The sequence below is a fragment of the Anser cygnoides genome, chromosome 14, assembly GCF_040182565.1.
Source record: "Anser cygnoides isolate HZ-2024a breed goose chromosome 14, Taihu_goose_T2T_genome, whole genome shotgun sequence".
NCBI lineage: Eukaryota > Metazoa > Chordata > Aves > Anseriformes > Anatidae > Anser > Anser cygnoides.
This window is the reverse complement of record NC_089886.1, coordinates 2,111,845-2,129,669: the sequence shown is the minus strand read 5'-3', so window position 1 is coordinate 2,129,669 and position 17,825 is coordinate 2,111,845. Positions and strand designations below refer to the sequence as shown.

At 48.3% G+C, this 17,825-nt stretch overlaps 1 protein-coding gene across 1 annotated transcript in view; it reads right to left on the bottom strand.

Annotated features, from left to right (window-relative positions):
• ACSL6 (acyl-CoA synthetase long chain family member 6) overlaps positions 1-17,825 on the bottom strand; it is a 50,124-nt gene that overhangs the window by 9,027 nt on the left and 23,272 nt on the right. The window contains exons 4-17 of the mRNA XM_013175827.3: positions 16,572-16,636; positions 16,243-16,344; positions 16,001-16,100; positions 15,298-15,476; positions 14,760-14,792; positions 13,492-13,543; positions 9,722-9,795; positions 6,876-6,953; positions 4,420-4,554; positions 3,397-3,531; positions 1,765-1,860; positions 958-1,030; positions 708-796; positions 12-128 (exon numbers count right to left, since the gene is read on the bottom strand). Coding sequence (XP_013031281.3) covers positions 12-128; positions 708-796; positions 958-1,030; positions 1,765-1,860; positions 3,397-3,531; positions 4,420-4,554; positions 6,876-6,953; positions 9,722-9,795; positions 13,492-13,543; positions 14,760-14,792; positions 15,298-15,476; positions 16,001-16,100; positions 16,243-16,344; positions 16,572-16,636 — 1,328 coding nt within the window. The remainder of the gene's footprint in view (positions 1-11; positions 129-707; positions 797-957; positions 1,031-1,764; positions 1,861-3,396; positions 3,532-4,419; positions 4,555-6,875; positions 6,954-9,721; positions 9,796-13,491; positions 13,544-14,759; positions 14,793-15,297; positions 15,477-16,000; positions 16,101-16,242; positions 16,345-16,571; positions 16,637-17,825) is intronic.

The window sequence follows — 17,825 nt, the reverse complement described above, 5'->3', positions numbered from 1 at the left end:
TCAGTACGCACAGGTAACCATTTCCCAATGTCTCCAGTGTGAAGCCAGCCCTCCTGGTCCAGTGCTTCAGTCGTCTTCTCCTCATCTTTCAGATAACCCTTGAAAACATTCGGTCCTTTCACACATATCTGCGAAACAGTCAGAGATGCTAATAAATTATTTTATTATTCTGCTGTAATTGCTAACAAGCTAAATAGTAATTCACTGATATTGAAATATTTTAAAGGTCGATTTAATGTCTGCGCTCCATGAAACTAAAATATATTGAGTTATAAAATTACCTATGAATGTTTTTCAGACTAGTGGATATATGAAGCAAGGAATGCAAAACTGATTTGTTTAAAGTTTATTTTCACTCGGCTTGCAGTTAAAAACAAACAAAAAACATTAAATTTAATTTCTATGCAATATATAAAAACAACAGCAATGTAGAAATCACAGCAATTCAGCTCTTCCTAGCTGAACTAATTAATTCAGTCTTAGCTTTTAAAGTAATCAGGCATGACATTGGCTGCAAGTACTGTTGTGGCCCTTTGCTAATGAATGCTTTGCTGCTCTGCTGGTGAATTGATGTTTTCCTACCCTCATGTAACATGCAATAAATCTGCAACCGTACACCTTGAAAAGGTAAAATGCTTCTGTAACCACACTGTGACTTAATAAGGGGTTAACTAGTGAGAATTTTATAGAAAAATGTGAGTTGCTACCTCTCCTTCTCCTTTGGAAGCAAAATAATTCAGCTCTTCCACATCCTTCAGTCTGATTAAGTTGCAGGGCAAAGGGGCTCCTACGTGACCTGAAAATCAAAGACTGCAAGTCACTTGTCAGCTCTCTTACATATGTTTTATTTGCATTTCATTAGTAGTTGCTTGCATGGTTGTAGATACACTTGATTTTCTTGCAGGAATTGCATCTGTATGCAGAAATAATTTGGAAAAGGTGGAAGAAAATAGCTACCTGACGTCCAGTCACCTGGGGTGGTGAAGGTGCACCCAGCTGTGCACTCTGTTTGGCCGTAACCTTCATAGACCTGGCAAAGAAACAGGCACCTTTGAAGTAGCGTGTGCGGTTGCGCTGCTGCAGAACAGTGCTAGGAACTGTCCTGTGAACCAGCCCTGCCCGCTGCAATGCACAGGCACAGCTTTAACACACGGATGCTTTCCCTGGCCCCTACTGAATACAAAATTACCTCTACTTTACTATCAATCACCATGGCTGCGTAGAGCTGAAAATAGCGTGAAGACAAGTTCAGCAATTAGCTTTTAAGCCAAGAAGGATGTTACTCTGCAAGAGGGAGCTGTTGATGGGGAATAAAGTGCTATGTTTCTGGGACATTTTGAAAATACACCTTTTAATTTTTTTACACTTGGTTTTAGGCTCTTGAATGAGGCCTTTTAGTTGCCTGGGGCTTCCCAGTCAGAGAGAAATAGTGCAGAGGAGATCTGAACTGGGTTACATGGCCACCTGAAGATTACCATTCCCCGTTTATATATAGAACAAACCTCATGAAGTTCCTAGCACATGCACGGGCCTGCTTAATTGCACAGTCAACCAAATGCTGGGACAGGTGGGATGACTTGATGCTTTGTGCTGGCAGCTGCCTGCAGTGACAGCAGCGCCTGCCTGCCTGAGGCCACCGGCTGTCCCCTGCTGCCCCGCCGCCGCAGGGACACCAGGCTGTTGAGGCTGCAAACCCTGCTGTCGTGACAGATGCTGGCAGTCCTGAGGTCCCAACCCAGCTCCCCACGGGCACCCCCGGCTCACCTGGCACCCGAGGGCCGCCCGCAGGAAGCCCAGGACGGTGGGAGAGGCAGGGGCAGCGCCGGTCACTATCATGCGGACACAGCCGCCGAGGCTCGCCTGCTCAACACCAGACAATGAAATCAGAAATACATCACAGATCAGTACAGATGGCAAAAACTGGGCATATTTCTCATGCAGAGCTTGCACACAATGGCCCCACTTCTGCTCCCTCTAGACCAGATTCAGCCGCGCTATGGAAATGTGAACTGACCCTGAATCTTGCCTCAGGAATAAAAAGCCGGCTAAATCTTAAAAGCAGTAACTTTGCCCTTCAGGCAGAAATAATGCCAAAGACACAGCTCTTGCTCTGTCAAATCCGTCCAGTGCTGGGGACGAGCATCCCTTGTGCCCTCACAGGAGCTGCTCCTGCCCTGGGAACGCCTCTGGCTCCGGGTAACCCCGGGGCAAAGAGCAGGCTCTGCCCCACGATGCTTTTCTTTGCTTATTTACACCCCACCATGGCAAACAGGCAGGCTCTCGAGCCATTTAAAATAACGCTCTCCCTTTTTAAGGCAGGTGACTTTCCAATCCTTGTGAAGGTTACTACACCCACTCCCATGTCAACTTTTACTTCTCCCCCCCACTTCATTTCCTTTTCTTTTTCTAAGAGTAAAACGAAGCAAGCACAAGACAACGCAGCTCTGGACTGGTGCCGGGGCTCCCCAGCTCCCAGAGCACCCTGCGGCCCCACTGCCCTCAGCACCATGAGCCCTGTTCTCTGCAAGCTGCCGTCATCTAATCCGCAGATGAAAGACACAGTCAGTTTCTGCAGTTAAAAATAAAGTGGCGTATCTTCAGATAAGTTATCCAATTAAAAATGAAGTAATCAGAGCCTCCCAGAGCAGTACAGGGCCTGGAAAACCTGGTTTAAAGCTATTTTATTTTATCTTAATTACCAAGGGGGTGTATGGCATGCAGCAGGGCAGTCTGATTTCTTTCCCCTCTTGTTAAATCAAGATTTACACGTGCATTTTTCTCTACACCCTTATTCTTGTTTTCCTAGGAAAACAAGCCGTTATCAATATGCCCAGCTGAAACCCATCCCTAAATCCAATTGTTATCTGTAAAGAATTCACAGAGGTCTTTGGAGCCACATCCCTTTGATCAGTCACTCCTCCTTCCCCCTCCTGACCACCTCCCTGAGTTTCGTCCCCTCTGGGAGGAGACAGGAGCAGCTGAATGCCATCGTCCCCCCCACCCCTTGTAGGGTGTGAGAGGGGAGAAACCCTTCACCTTTGGGGCACGGGCAGAGCCCAAATAAAGAAGGAAGAGCAAAACGCCCCGAGAGCAGCGCTACTGAGTCCATCGCCTGTCCGAATGCAGGCTCTGGCATCATGCTGTGCCTTAAACACAGCTTCAGACTTCAGAATAAATATATAAGCAAAAACAGAAACGTAGCAAAAGTTAACGGAACAACAAACTATGCTTCGCGTCCTTTTTCTACTCAAATTTTCAGTCTGCAATTTGCCAGCGAGCAGCAATTGGCCCCAGCTTGCTGCAGACAAGAAGATCACACCAACTTCAAGGAAAGCCAGTCGTTGCCAGAAGAAATGACAGTTCTTTGACTTAAGAATTACTTTGGAAATTCCTCACCTGTATTTTGTTGAAGAACAGCTTGTCCCACAGGCTGTCGTTTCTGATGATCCCATTTCGGACTTCTGCTTTTTTCCGCTTGGCGGCAAACTCCAGAATCCAGCGCTTCAGAGAGGTGTCTGCCTGGCTGAAGATCTGGGCGGCGGGAGGGAGAAAGCATGACAGGGCCATCAAGGTAGGACAAGACCTTCAGGGTCAGGGGGCCCAGCACCAACCTGACCTACTGAGTCCCGTCACTAAACCACGTCCCTCAGTGCCATCAGCACCTGCTCGCACAGTTACAGCTACACGGCTCTGCTGGTGCCAGCAGGGTACAGGAACGTCAGAAATACGGTTAAATAAGATGGCACTGTGGCTTTGCTGGGGGTAGGGAAGGAGGTACCCGAACTCTGATCTAACATGCCTGACTGTGGGGGAAAGTCAGCCCAGTAGCTTGTGCTTTAAGCCCATCTTTAAAGGATAAATCTTCCGAGGAAGAAATATTCCCTGCTGCTCAAACAGAGAAGATGATAACCAGACATCTTTCTAACAGAGTTTTCAAGACCATCTCTTTGTTTTAAAGAAATTCTGGATCCAGAAGCCAACCTCATGTTTACACTGCCTAAATCCTCCTCATCATTTTGCAGTTCCCAATTCTAAGCTGTCGTTGCCACCAGAAAGATTCTAGTTCCAAAGCCTGTCGACAGGCACGAAGCGTCTTAGTGCGTGCAGGTTTGACTGGTGTTGCCCTGCCCAGAAATCGCCTCTTCTCTGTCAGTGCCACTGGCAACCTCAGAGAGAGCAGGGCAAGGGTCTAACACAGAGGGGTTTCTTATCGACACGTCTGCAGTCTGTGCCACACCACATAACACAGACCCACAGATCGGAGCAGCTCTATCACTTACACGAGGTAAGAACCTGTTTGCAATAAGGCAGGAACGGCATAACCTGCTCAGGATATCCCCAGGACCGAGGGAATTCTTTCAGATATGCCCTAGAGGGACATAAACTTCGTTATTACAAGAAGAACAAAATTAAGCTCACCTTGTCGTACATCCTGTTTAACAGCCGCGGCACGACGGGGAAGATGGTGGGACGCAGAGCTTTCATGTCGTCAGATAAGAGGCGGATGTCTCCTTGGAAGAACCCAATCCGCCCCCCGTGGCAGTACACTACGGACTGTGACGGGAAGAAAAAAGACCCCATGTAACCTCTTTGCTTTTACTTCCCGTGGTACAGCATCCCTCCCAAACGTAGAAATGCCCTTCCTGAAATTCTGCTCTCCAGCGTGGCAAAAATGGTGCTTTAGAAGCATATATAAACTTTACAGACAATTTTGCACTGAATGGAAATGTACACACAGTTCTGGGCACTTATCAGAATTTCGGCATCCACCAAATTTGCCACTGTCTGGAAGAGCAAGGAGCCGAAGCTTTGGGAAAGGGGTTTTCCCTGGAGCAGCCTGAGGTAGGGTCAGACCCGGGTCCGGACTTCACCCCTGAAGCCTGGACCTACCCCTGCAGCTCACAGCACGAAGACCTAATGTCGGTAAAGAAATTATTAAGAAACATTGTGAAACATAGTGAGCAGCAGACGGATTTTAGATGTTAATGCTTTAGTTTTGTTTAAACATAACGATATAGACTACGTTAGCAATACAGTGCCTGATCCTGTATCCCAGAAATAGGCGCCCACTTCTTAAAAGGTGCTTTGCTCGCATAGATCCAGAAGTTTCGTATTTGGCAAGAAAAGAGGCCACTTTTTCATCAGATGAGAGAAGAGCTGGACGGGCAGTAGAGCTGTGATGAGCCAGCTGGCAGCGGAAGGGCAGCCCTGGTAGCCAGTAACTGCCTTGCTAAAACTGGAAGGACACGGCTTGTGCACCCACTCGAGTGCATTTAGGGATGAGCATCCCTGTCCTGCTTGTACGTCCTCGGCCAGGCACCCACGGTGCCGGGAGCTGAGCCCAGCCCCACTGAGCTGTGCACCATCCCACGAGGCTGGAAGGGCACGGTGAGAGCATCAGCTCCCGCTGGAGCGCTCCGCTCCCCAGGCAGCCAAAGTGGCTAAACGTGCCTTAAGAGACACCTCAGTTTTTCTGTGCTGCGCCCAACAGCCTGCCACGCTGAGCGGAGTGCTCTCGCTGCGCTGTCAGCCAGCGAGAGGCTCCCTCCCCGCGGACCCAAACCACAGGAATTTCGTACGTGTGATGTGGGTTTAACAGGCATCGCGCTGCCAAATCGCGTACTACACTGCACAGGCATGTGAATAAAAATAAAAAAAAAAGGATTATAACATCACTGCGGGCTCACTGGGAATTGTGAGTGACGAGATGACTAGCAGAAACCTCTAACGAACAGATCTGTCTAATTTTAACTGTAAGTTCCACGAACTAATAATGCTGGCTAAAACCAGGGAAGCTGATATGGTGTTTGTTGTGCGGAATAATTTTGGGAATAATTTCTTAGCCCTTCTGAAAAATCTTTATATTAATGAGCTTTTTCAGCAGAGAGGATAAACCTTCCTTGTTTCTCCTTTGAGCTGCATGCTTTGCAGGGCTGCCCCTTTCCATCTGGCAGCATCCTGTGAAGGTAGGTGATTTCAAAGGTTTTTATTTTTTTACCCCATCAGATGACTTTTTAATAATTACATTCTTATTAGCTGGCAACGAGGTTTGCCTGAGTAGCGGTGGCATACTGACCAACTTGCCTCTTAAAATTAGGCTTTCAAGCAAAAATATGCCGGCTGTAATTCCCCAAATCTTTCGTGGGCTTTCAGTTCCAATTTGCAGGTGTGTTAACATGGCAGAATATATTATTTCTGGCACATTACTAAGAAGCGGAAGGCTCATATTCGGATGCCTGTCTGACTAGAAAGCATGCTTCCAGCCCAGAACAGCCCTCCCTAAGAAAATACAGAGCCGCAGCTGAATCCAGTCCCCTGCTCACACACTGCATCGGTTTTCAGCCCCCAGCTTTTCAGGCTGTAGGGCTGATGTGCTCCTCTCATCTGACCTGCGCAGCACACCAACCACAGCACAAATTTCACTTGTCTTTTCAGAAAGAGATGCAAGAAGCCAGTTCTGCAGGCTGGCGAAAATGATGGTGCAGAATTGGTTTTGCTCCCACCATCGCTGACCCTAGAGCGCTTTGCCAGGCTGCAGGCGGCTGCTGCCCGCTGACAAAGGGCCGTTTCCCAAACCCAAAGCTTGGGAAACGCTCCCGGCACCGCTCCGGCCCCGGCGTTACCACGTGGCACTTCTGGAGTACAAGCTTTTTTAGTGCTATGAGATATCGCTGGTTATTTAGTATTTTATTTACTTTTTGGTGTGGAAAAAGGCGATTTCCACTGACGCTAGGACCTTACCTGTACCATTCTCTCAAACATGTGTGCTAAAGGCAAATAGGAAATGTGTACATCCTCACAAGTGGGAGACCACTGACTCTGGAAGAAAGCACAAGGAGCCCCACGAGGCCTCGTCAGTTCAGGCAGTTTCTTACCTGTATAACTCTTTCAAACATGTGAGCCAGAGGCAGGAAGGAGATGAGCACATCGTCCTGTCTCGGAAAGATCACTTTCTGCAGGTGAAGGGCATGGGAGACAGAAAGGAAAGAAACACTGACAGGAAGACAACAAGAAAGTCATAAAACGGTAAAAAGAAAAATGGCACCAGAGGAGCAAAAGGGTACAGATCATCGAGAGAGGAAGGGAGCAGCGCACGAAGTGAAGCGTTAAAGCCACAGCGTCAGTGAGCTACGTTAGCGGGAGGAGTACAGAGCACGGAGATGTACACAGAGGGCAGCGGAGAGGCTCTCCACGGCGAAGGCACACCGTGTCCACACAGCTCGCTGTCTGCCACGAGGTGCCCAGGCCACGGTTTGCACTCTCGGCTGTGTGCAGACCTGCTGGAGCCTCCCCGAAATCAGCAGGGCTCCGTGGACACACCATATTTCCACGTGGCACAGAGCCCGTCAGAGATTCCCAGCATTATTACAGTCAAAGAGAAAAGATTCTCCACCCCCCCCACCCCGCCTTAGGTTAATCATTGATTTGAGGCAGGATATGTTGGATCACTTAGCTGCAGAAATTAACGATTTCTGTTAGTGTTTCTCTTCATTTTATCGATTGAAATGTGATTTTAAGTGCATTATCACTGCCCCACAGACAGGTGCAGTAGGGAAAAGGAAGGCAAAAAAGTTATGCAGTAAAAAAAAAAACGTAACCAAAGCCTTTGGTTTGCCAAGGTTTTAATTCTGTCTCAGAGGCTGGACTAAGCAGTGGCCACAAGAGCCTTACTTGGTCCATGCCCCGAAGGAAAGCAACCTGTCTGCCTGCATTTCCAAGGCTAACGCTTGCCATAACATTATGGATTAGAAAAACTGAAAGCTTGATTACCCACTGACTTGCACCAAGGCCAGTGGTTAGTGGAAAATGGGTATAAAAGCTTTTGGCTCCTGGTATTAGCAGTTTATACCCACTTTGCATCTCCCCTGCTGTGACGGAATCGATACTCCGTGGCCTGGGACACGGCGGTGGACGGAGGAGCACCACTTCCTTCCTCGGGAGATGTTTTACTGAGGTTAAATCTGGGCAAGTCAGCTTTGGGTACGCTCTCCCGACCATTACCTAGTGGAGTCAAACAGGATTGACCACCTGGGTGTTTTCAGCATCCCGATTTGTATTGTGTGTCAATCTGACCTGCAGATCTATTTATACGTTATTTCAAATTGGCCTCATTTTCTGCACGCGCAGTAATGTAAAACCATTAGCATCACTAGCTATGCTGCTCTTTTTGCACTGCTTTAAGTGCCCAGACAATAAATGGTTTGTTTTGAAATTGGACCGAAACGATGACATTTACTAGTATTTCACAGTTGGCACAGCTGTCCAGTTAAACAGATAAAATGAAAACAGCTTCATGGCTTTTGAGGGTAGCGTTACAATAAAGCTCTAACTTCACTTTTTTTTTTTCCCCCCATTTATGAAAACCGCTGTACTAAGCAAAATCAGCACAAAAATATGTAAGCCCCTTAGCTTTTGGTATCCGTATTTCACTACCTGATACCGCTGTCAAGTGTTTAGCACTTCTCTCGACTTCGTTGCTGCGGTCAGAAATTGCCCTTCCCGTGCGGGTTGGCTGCGGGCGTTTGCACCGAGGCCAGCAATGCCCTGGTGCCCGAAGCTTTGGGTTGACAGCCACACACACCAGACTTACGTCTGAATCTGATACCTTCGAGATTAATCAAAGAAACCCACTGCCGTCACTGAACACTGAATCCATCTCTGTGAGCCAGTCCTGGAAGACGCCAAGTTCCCTCAGCTCCCTGTAAAGTGGTTATCTTCCAAAATAAACGCTCCTGCCCTTTGAGTCTCAGAGACATCCAGGCATCAGCTTCCACTTGTGCATCTCGCTGCCTCCGAAGCCAGCCAAAGCTCCGCACTGCGAACCCCGAGGGCTCGCTGCAGCGAACACAGTGACATTTCGTACGACAAGTTACCGGAGTCACCGCCCTGCGAGTGCTCGAACATGGGAGCTCAGGGGGATTTTTCATGTCATGTGTCCAAGTTTCCTTACAGCGGTGGCCTGGAAATCTCAGAAAACTCGAGGATTAAGATAATCAGGCTGCAGTATTTCTAGCAGCAACCATAAAACAAACAAGGGGTACGCTGTGATAAATTGTGCATCCCACGTGTGCCCTGCTGCTTTACAGAACTGCCTGTTTACTATGAAAAACTAGATTCTTTATATTTGATAGGTACAAGCTGCATATAATTCTTTATATGTTTTGCTAAAGCAAATGTGCTTCATATACTGTTTCTAAACAGAACTTTACATGTTGCATGAACCGTATTATACATGTACTTGACCAGTGCTGTTTTGTTTTTTGTTTTTGTTTTTAAATGTATATCTAAAACTAAAGTATACTTTAATATTAAATTGACCATTCTGGTAAAAATAAATAAATCAATAAATATTTAAGTTCCCATACACATACACAATATGCAGAAAGCTTTCAAATAAAGACTGGGACATTGCACGGGCATCCCCAGAAGTGGACGCTGCTCTCTCAGGCAGCGGTCACAGCTGTGCAGGATTTGCAGGAGCCAGCATTGCTCCTCTGCAGCACTTTGCACCGTGCAGCCCCAGGGAGCCCGTGCTGGTAGCATGGCGATGTAATGCCCGTCAGCACTGCAAGCTCAGACGTGCTCCCACTGCTGTGAATTTGGCCCCAAGTAAGGGAAATTTGGCCTGTTATCCGCAGGGGCACATTCCCAGCCCTTGCAGGGACACCGCTCAACCCCCACGCTCCGCACACGGCGACATTCTCTAAGTCAGGGTATTCACCTCCGTCACTTTCAAAAAGCCCGAAAAATCGGCAACCACGTTCCCATGAGTCAGCATAGCACCTTTGGGGTTTCCTGAAAGGAAACAGAGAGGGTGATTTTAAAAGCCAGCAGTTCATTTCCAAAAGCTTTAAAAAAATAAAAAAAGGAAATTGTTAAAATATTAATTTTAAATGGACTTTAAAACTTGTGTAATTTTCAGTCATTCATGTGCAGTAACATTTACCAAAGGCAATTATTGCAAGATTCAGAAATTATTAACGTGATACTGCAAACACAGCGTAACATGAATATTTCTATTGGAGACACCGAACAAGGTGTCTCAGAAGCGAGGTGCGCACACGAGCGAGGGCTCCATCCACAGGGCCCTGCCCGCAGCACTGTGCCCTCCTGTCCCAGCACTGTCGCTTTGCATCACCCTCAAAGGGTTTACTTCAGAAAAGAAGGAATAGCTCAGCTTAAATAAAGATTACAGAATCACCCTCCCTCTGCAGCGTGTTTTTAAGCAGATTGCTTTAATTTGATCGCGCTGCTGCAGCCCAGCTCCTGCTGCACCGGGCGGAAGCAGAGCGAGGAGCTTCAGCTGCAGGCACCCTGCGTGGCCCCGGCACGGCGCGCACGGGGACGCGTGCCAGGAGCTTTGCGATGCTGCTAATGACGGATACAGCAGCCTCGGAAAACTGTAAGTCAGCCAGAATTTGCGTCTGGCTCCTGGCAGCGCTGAGCCCTGTGCCCCGCAGCCTCACTGACGCTGCTTCACACCCGGCACTGCAATAGTTAAATAAAGACCCAAGGGAAAATAATGATTATTGCACACATTTATTGCAGGGCATTTTGAACACAATACAGTTTACAAAAAATCCGTACTCGGTGTTCCAAGTGCCTTTGAATAATTCAGTCCCGGATCCTTACAGCTGAACACAGCGCACAGGAGGCTGTTTGGTCTCGCGTACATCCGTCTTCCTCCAACGCTCCCAGGAGGAGCTGGAGCCGGCGTTTCTGCCAACAGCTCCCACCCCAGCGCCCTGCACACAGGCTCGCCAGGTTGGGCTTTGAGGCTCTCATTTTCACAGCTGGGTGCACGCGGGGGTCCAGCAGCCCTCAAAACTCCTCGAACCAAGCGCCCGTTGTACATGCACGCTGACCGCCCAGAAATTGCTCGTGGTGTTCTGGCTGCGTCTGTGCTTGCTCAGCCCCAGTGGGTGCAAGCATCTCTTTGCCCGCAGGCGCGCTCAGCGCTGCTGTGGGAATTTCTCTGGTTTTGCTAACGGGCGGTCACAAACTGCAACTCTGGCAGTTCGGCCCTCCTGCGCCCTGACACAGCTCCGCAGGCTCCTTGGGAGATTCCTCGGGTGCTTGAGACCCCGGGCTCTTCATCAGGAGAAATCCAGAGCAGACTGTGCTGCCGCCAGGGAGGGGGAGCCTTCTGGGCCAGGGGATTCCTGTGAATTTTCACCCTCTTTAGTTCCTCTGGCTGTTTGGGAGTTAAGAGAATAGGCGCCCCTTGCCACGAGCCTTTTCCCAGAATGACCACTTCTGGAAGAAAAGACTTAATGGCACTGCTTGTTCTTTCTTAAAAGTCCAAGCCCCATCTCTGACACTGCTCTTAAGCTTGAGCTTCCTCATAAAGACACAGCTTGTCCGTCCTGTGATGGAAATGGGAGCACGGCGATCCCGGTCGGGTAATGGTCGGTATGGCAGCTTCTCTTTATCTCAGTGCCAAGCTGCTTTGCCAATTTGACAATGAAGAAACTTTTTCCACATTGCTAAATGGGTCTTTTCCAATAGCACCTCCAGCACTGTCTCGGTGCTGTGCTCCATCAGCATCTTGGGACGCAGGCGCCTTCCTCCCCCAGGGACCCTCCACTGCCAGGCAGCGTAGCTGGGAAGCAATTTTTATCCAACCAGTTACAGGAAAGTCCTTGTGGAAATGGCTTTTCTGGAGCAGCCGGCATGCAAAATTGTATCCTGGTGTTTTGGGGGCATCTGTGCACCTTTGGTCTGTCTGTGAGTGCCAATGATTTTTTGGTGCAACAATGAGAGTCCATCTTGTGCTCCCAGCTCGGAGGTCTCAGTGTCTCCCTTCTCCGTGAGGAGGCGTGTGGCCAGATGGGCCTAGCAATGAAAGAAAAGCATGCGTTCAAATCCACTTCTGGTATTTTATTTTACTTTTATTTTTATTTTTTGATAAACAGCTAAAATTGTTCCCAACTCCACAATGTCCACATTACAAACTCTACAACAAAGATTGGTTTCATGTCACACAAGTATACTTGGAACCCTTCAGCATTGAAAAAGACCTTGGGAACATGTTTCTTGGAATAAAATTCTAAATCTGGTCATTAAAAATGTCCTAACATGGTCTATATAAAAGCCAGGCATTTTACAACCAAAACATAGCATGGAAAATGGGTCAGAGCATTGATACAAGCCCTGGAAAAAAACAGAAGGTGACGTGCAAAGCCTTCCAGCAGCAGGGGATGGGGTGGTGCTTCACAAAGCTTCCCATTGCTCTGGGAGAGTTTAGTCTGCAGATGGCCTGCAAACTGGGGTTTGGGTGCGAGAAAGCAAGGGGCTCCCTGGCTGTCCCATTTCTGTAACCTCAGGCACAGTCCTAGGAAAAGCACAAAGCCAGAAACTGGCCCATGACTGTACTGCAACTAGAAAAGGGGTTTTGTTTTTTAAATTTAATTAGAATAAAGTCTAACTTAGAAAATAAAATATCAATAAAAAGATGCAACTTGAAAAAGTAATTCATCTGGACTTTAACATCAGCCCTCTCTTGTTAGGTTCCCACAGCCGAGGCTGGGCAGTCAGGCTCCTTTCGCACCGTGCACTGCATTGTGCAGCCCGAAATGCACAGATCTCAAAAACCCTCCAAGTAAACTGAAAATGATGTATGAATGCAAAAGCAAACACAGCTTTTTAACACAAACTGAGCAGCAAGGGGTTGTACTTGATAAAGGCCACTTACCTGACTGCGATACTGATCTTCTCCCAGAGGTAGGCAATGCTTCGGGCTCTGCAGGTGTCAAACAGCACCTCCCGCCTCCTAAACCAGCGGGGCCAAATCCAGGGTGCTCTGCGGCAGGACCAAGCACCAGGCAGTCCTGAGATCCCAGGGAACCTGGAAGAGCTGCTCCTGAGTCCCTAGAGCCCAGTCCTTCCCTGCGGGTAATGGAAACGCGCTCTCCCAAGCGCTCACGCCTCGTGTATCTGAGCTCTGCTGTCCCTCTGTCTGCCTGTGTAACTTGTTGGTGGGTGTTAACGAGTTTGACTTCTTGAGAGAAGGAAGTTCCTGCAAGCTGCAAGAAAACCGGGGTGTGGAGAGAGGAGAAAGTCCCGCGTCTGCCCTGAGCAGGAGAACGAGCTGCTTGTCCTCCGCCAGGACGGGCCGGCAGCACACCAGCACCAGGGCTTGGCCAGGGATGACAGTGTGTTTAGGAGAAAAACGGAAAGCTCTGGACGAGCATTTCTCTTTTTCAATGTCTGCAGAAGATAAATATCCTCCAGCCAAGTGCCTCGTATCTGCACTGCAAAACGGGAGGCAGAAACATGGGCAGATTTGCGGACAACCGCAAAATCGTACTGCCCAAGTGTATGTCAGGGAATTCCAGCTGCAATCTATGGAAGCGTAGATATTCTCAAATATTAAAATACATACAAATATCATTGTCATGTCAGTATAGTAGCATGTTTGCACATATTAATGTGGTATTAATAACGAATTTAATGATCTATTATTTCATGAATAGAATGCCCATTCCTTACCTGTAGTGCCGCTAGTAAAACAGACAATTGATAGATCTTCTGGTCGAGGAGGCTAGAAACATGAGAAAAAAAAGAAAATCATATCAATCAAATGCGCAAGGGACAGTGCTAGAATGTTGTCATTGTATAAACATAAAGATCAAACCAATTATACTTCAGCTCTGCCATAAAATGCTTTCCTTGCCCTTGGCAAATCTCTTTTATCAGGTATCTTCAATTGACACAGACCCCATTCCTCCCTGATGATTTGCTCCATCTGCTTTAAGGTTGTGCTTTAGCATAACAAGACTTCGATGGAAGGTTTGCATCTCAGAATACGCACCAATACTTCTTAGCGCAAAAATTCCACCTCCTTAAAAAGCTGAGGTATCTGTATTGTGCCTGATGTCAGTAAGAGTATTTGTTAGAAATACGGTCACACAGGAGACAGTAACAGTGTTTGCTATTCCTAGGGTTTTGATATCAGCCATAACTGATATTTCAGCATTCTAAAAATGTGCTTTTTTTTTTCTTTTTCTTTTTTTTTTTTTCCTACTTGTGATCATCTAGCCACCATCTCCACCCTGCCACTAGCATTTTTAAAGGCACTGTCAATACCCGTGGGTGTCTGGGAAAATTTAGTTCACCGACTTCCAGATAAATGCTGGAAAAGTGTGGTTAGCCACAAGAGGGGACAGCTAGCTGAAGCCGCTGAGGGCTCACATTCCCAGTAGCATCTCTGCGTTCTCAGCACCACCGTGCGTGCCATTTTGGGTCACCAATGATTAAATAAATGGCCTGAAAATTAGAAGCCTCTTCTGAAAGCTTTGTAAGAGTGTGAGCACCCTCGGTGAAAATATCAATGCAGTTTTCCAAAAAGATCCCGCAGAAATATTGCCAAGTACTGTTTCTGAGTGAAAGGCACCTCGCCACAAAGCCAGTGCTGCAAACACGTCCCACCGGTGCCACCGGGGTAAGGCAGTGGAATTAGCGTGGCTTAACACTGGCATTTAATTACTGTCCTGCTAACAGGTTCAGCAAGGATGAATTATCTCATTTAAGAGTCCCAGACGGAGCATATGAAGCAAACACCGCACATCTCCAGTGTACAGCACTGCCAGCCCCTGAGCTCCCCGGCTGCCTCTGCAAAGGGGGGGTTACAGCACACTGCCCTGACCCACGCACGCCTGCGTCTGCCCAGAGCAAGCTTGCCCCTCGTTTGTTAGGTGAAATGAGTTTGCCATGGCCAGTGCAATCCTGAGTGGGAAAGCCAGCATGAGAGCACTCACCACAGGCGCATGTCGACTCTCCCGGCCGCAGTCCTGAAAGAGATTACAGTAACAAAAATGATTTCCACTACAATTCATGTGGTGTAACCCACTAGCTAATAATCTGCAAACCACTAAGGGAGAGCGTGAGCCAGAGCAGAAATCTTTGTGGCTAGCACTTAGGTCACCCTTTGTGTCCAAAGTTTCTTGCGTTAACTGCAAAGATATCCCTGGATTCAAGCAGTGCTTGGGCTGGTTGAGCTGGAGCCAGGCTGTTTCATAAGAAGTGTGAGGATGTAGGCCTACATGGAGGAGGACTGTGTCTCAACCAGGCTCAAGGAGCAGCTGATGTCTTATTTGAGTAGAGAAGTTTAAAATATTGGCTATCCTGTCAATAAGGGATAATACTATGAGGAACTGCACTGAGCCACGCATCAATATTAACAGCCACGAGCCCCAGCTGCTTAACCTCTCATGCAGTTCACAAGTCCCAGCATTTTTTACTGCCTCTGTGCAGAAAATACAAAGTGTATGAGAAGGAGTGGGAAACCAGGCTTACCTCCACCTCCTGCATGGTCTGGATGCGGACCCCACAGCGCCTTCCCCTCTCCATCAGCTCCTTCTCGAATGGGTCCATCAGGATGATGGAGCTGAGACCCGGCGTTTCTCTCCTCTCCACGTGGTCGAGGAGCGTTCTGGCTTTTTCAGGTTTGTCACAAATGACTGTGGAAATGTCAGCTGGAAGGAAAGCAGCCAAACAAGTTGTTTTCGGTAAATCTTTTTTTAACACAAGACTGGCTGCTTCCTCATAGCTAACATCATGTCAACGTTAGTACTCACTTTAGGTTCACATCAGAGCTCCCAGAATATAACATATTTCTCTTAGAAAACCATTGCAATTTTAGCTAACATAAATCAAAGCCGAAGCTGTAGCTGACACCAAGGAGTATTCTGGGATTCAGTTCAAAATGCCAAAATTGCACACCATGTGGGCTAGGAAATCCAGGAGGCAAAACGTGAGGAAGTGCAGCAGTGGGGAGCCCCACAGCGATTCCCCCCACAGCTGAGCACAACCAGGCATGGGAAGCATGGGGAGCAGCCCTGACCTGGTGTGGGGGCACGGCGGCCCCCCCAAAACCTCTCCAAGTGACTTCAAAATACTTGGTGAGTGAAACCACCCATCTTTCGGAAAGCAGAAGGAAACGGACCATTCCAAGCAACAAAGCCGGTTTCTGAGAAGATTACGTTAATTTTGTTTTTACCTGTGTTGACGATGTAACGAATGGCTCCGGGACCCAAGGTGTCATAGAGGGGAACCACCACCATGGAGTAGGTGTAGCAAGCCAGCTCGGAAATGATCCACTGCCGAAGGGCATCAAAGCACAGAGGTGAGAAGGGGGCAGTGGGAGCAGACTTAACACACTTGAGAGTGAGCTTCAGACATAAAGCAAGCTCACAAGACAAGAACATTAGTAAAACAGCATCGAGTTAAAACAAATCTCACCTCTGGGCGGTTTTGAGCAAAGACCCCGATGAACTGCTTGGTGGATGGCTTGCAGCCCTGCTGCAGCAGCCCCGAGCCCAGAGCTTCTGCTCTTTCTGCCACCTGGAAGTTGGAGAGAAAAAGGTACACAAAAAAGAGGAACACAAGCAGCAGCAATTGAAGAGAAGGCTTAGCTGTGCGGGCAGGCTCTCACATTACTGCATTGGCTGTCTAAAAGCCCAATTTTTTACTTTATTGCTAGCCTGCGGCGCCTGTTCACCCGTTCCTCTGCCGCGAAGGGCGAGAGTGCCAGGGGACGAGGCTCCAGGGGGGGCTCACTTCCAGCTCACCTCTCTGTATGACAGCCACTGGTACGGCTGCTTGGGCTTCCTGAACCCCAGGCAGGGGCCGTTTTCTGCAAGACACAAGCAGAGACGGCGGAGTTAGGGGACAGAGCTGGAGCTGGTGCCCAGTGTCGTGGGGCTGCAGCAGAGCCCTGGGAGAACAAAGCCATCGGTACCGGGCTCGGCTCTCGCTGCTGGGACAAAGCTCACAGTGAGCACCATCGGCCCGAATGCCAGCTCCTGAAGCTTTCGTTGCCTTTTGATATCATGGCTTCAAAGTGAAAACTGCTATTTTTAACACAGCCACTCTGGAAGACGGGCAAGACAATACACGGCGCTATGTGACAGGAGGAGTACTTGAGAAGTTTAATTCATCGGCTGACTGTACTTTCTGCACAAAATCCACCCCTCTGTGCACCTACTGAGTTACTGATTTACCTCTGTCTCATGGGGTGGAATATTTGCGTTCTGCTGAGGTTTTCGGTGGTACCAAAAATAACAATGCGGTAATGACACCGGTGTGTTCAGCAAGGCGGGACATCGCAAGCAGCAGACACGAGTGGTTATGATATAGCAGTGAAGTCCTCCTGGCTTTTTGGAGTGGGAAATTCATCCCCCCTCTGTGTGAGAGCTCTCTGGTGGTACCATCGCTCATGGCAAGGTGTGATGGACCGAAACACCACAGCCCGCTTTCCCAAGAGCTTTGGGCACAGCCCCTTGCCCTGCCCCATTGTGGAGTGACATGTAACCTGGATGGATAATTGATGAAAGGGCAGCAACGGGCAGAAATAAATGGCAGCTTTTGCAGCTGAGCTCTGTTGGGGTCCACAGATCTACACCTAGATCTGTCTCATTTAATATATCCAGAAACGTTCTGGAAATTAATCATGTATGATGAGCTTTGCTGACGGAGCAAAACTCAGGGCATTAAGTTGTCTGCCAGTGGCAGCAAAAAGACCTCGTGAGACTGAACAGTGAAATTCAATGGCGTTAAATGCAAAATAACGCACGTTGCAGACAGTAACCCTGATTACAGATCCCTAATGATTACTTTGTAAATCAGTTATTCAGTTATCGGTAGAAGAGACATTGAAGCTCCTTGGGCACCTAGGGCCAGGTAAGCGCTGCGGCCCTCGTGGCCCAGCTCCCACGGATAACAGTGCTGCAAAAGGCAGGGAGGAGTGGGATAGGAGCAAAACTGCACCCAGATGTGGGGGCACCCTTCTGACCTTTTACACCTCCAGCTCCTCGGGACTCTAC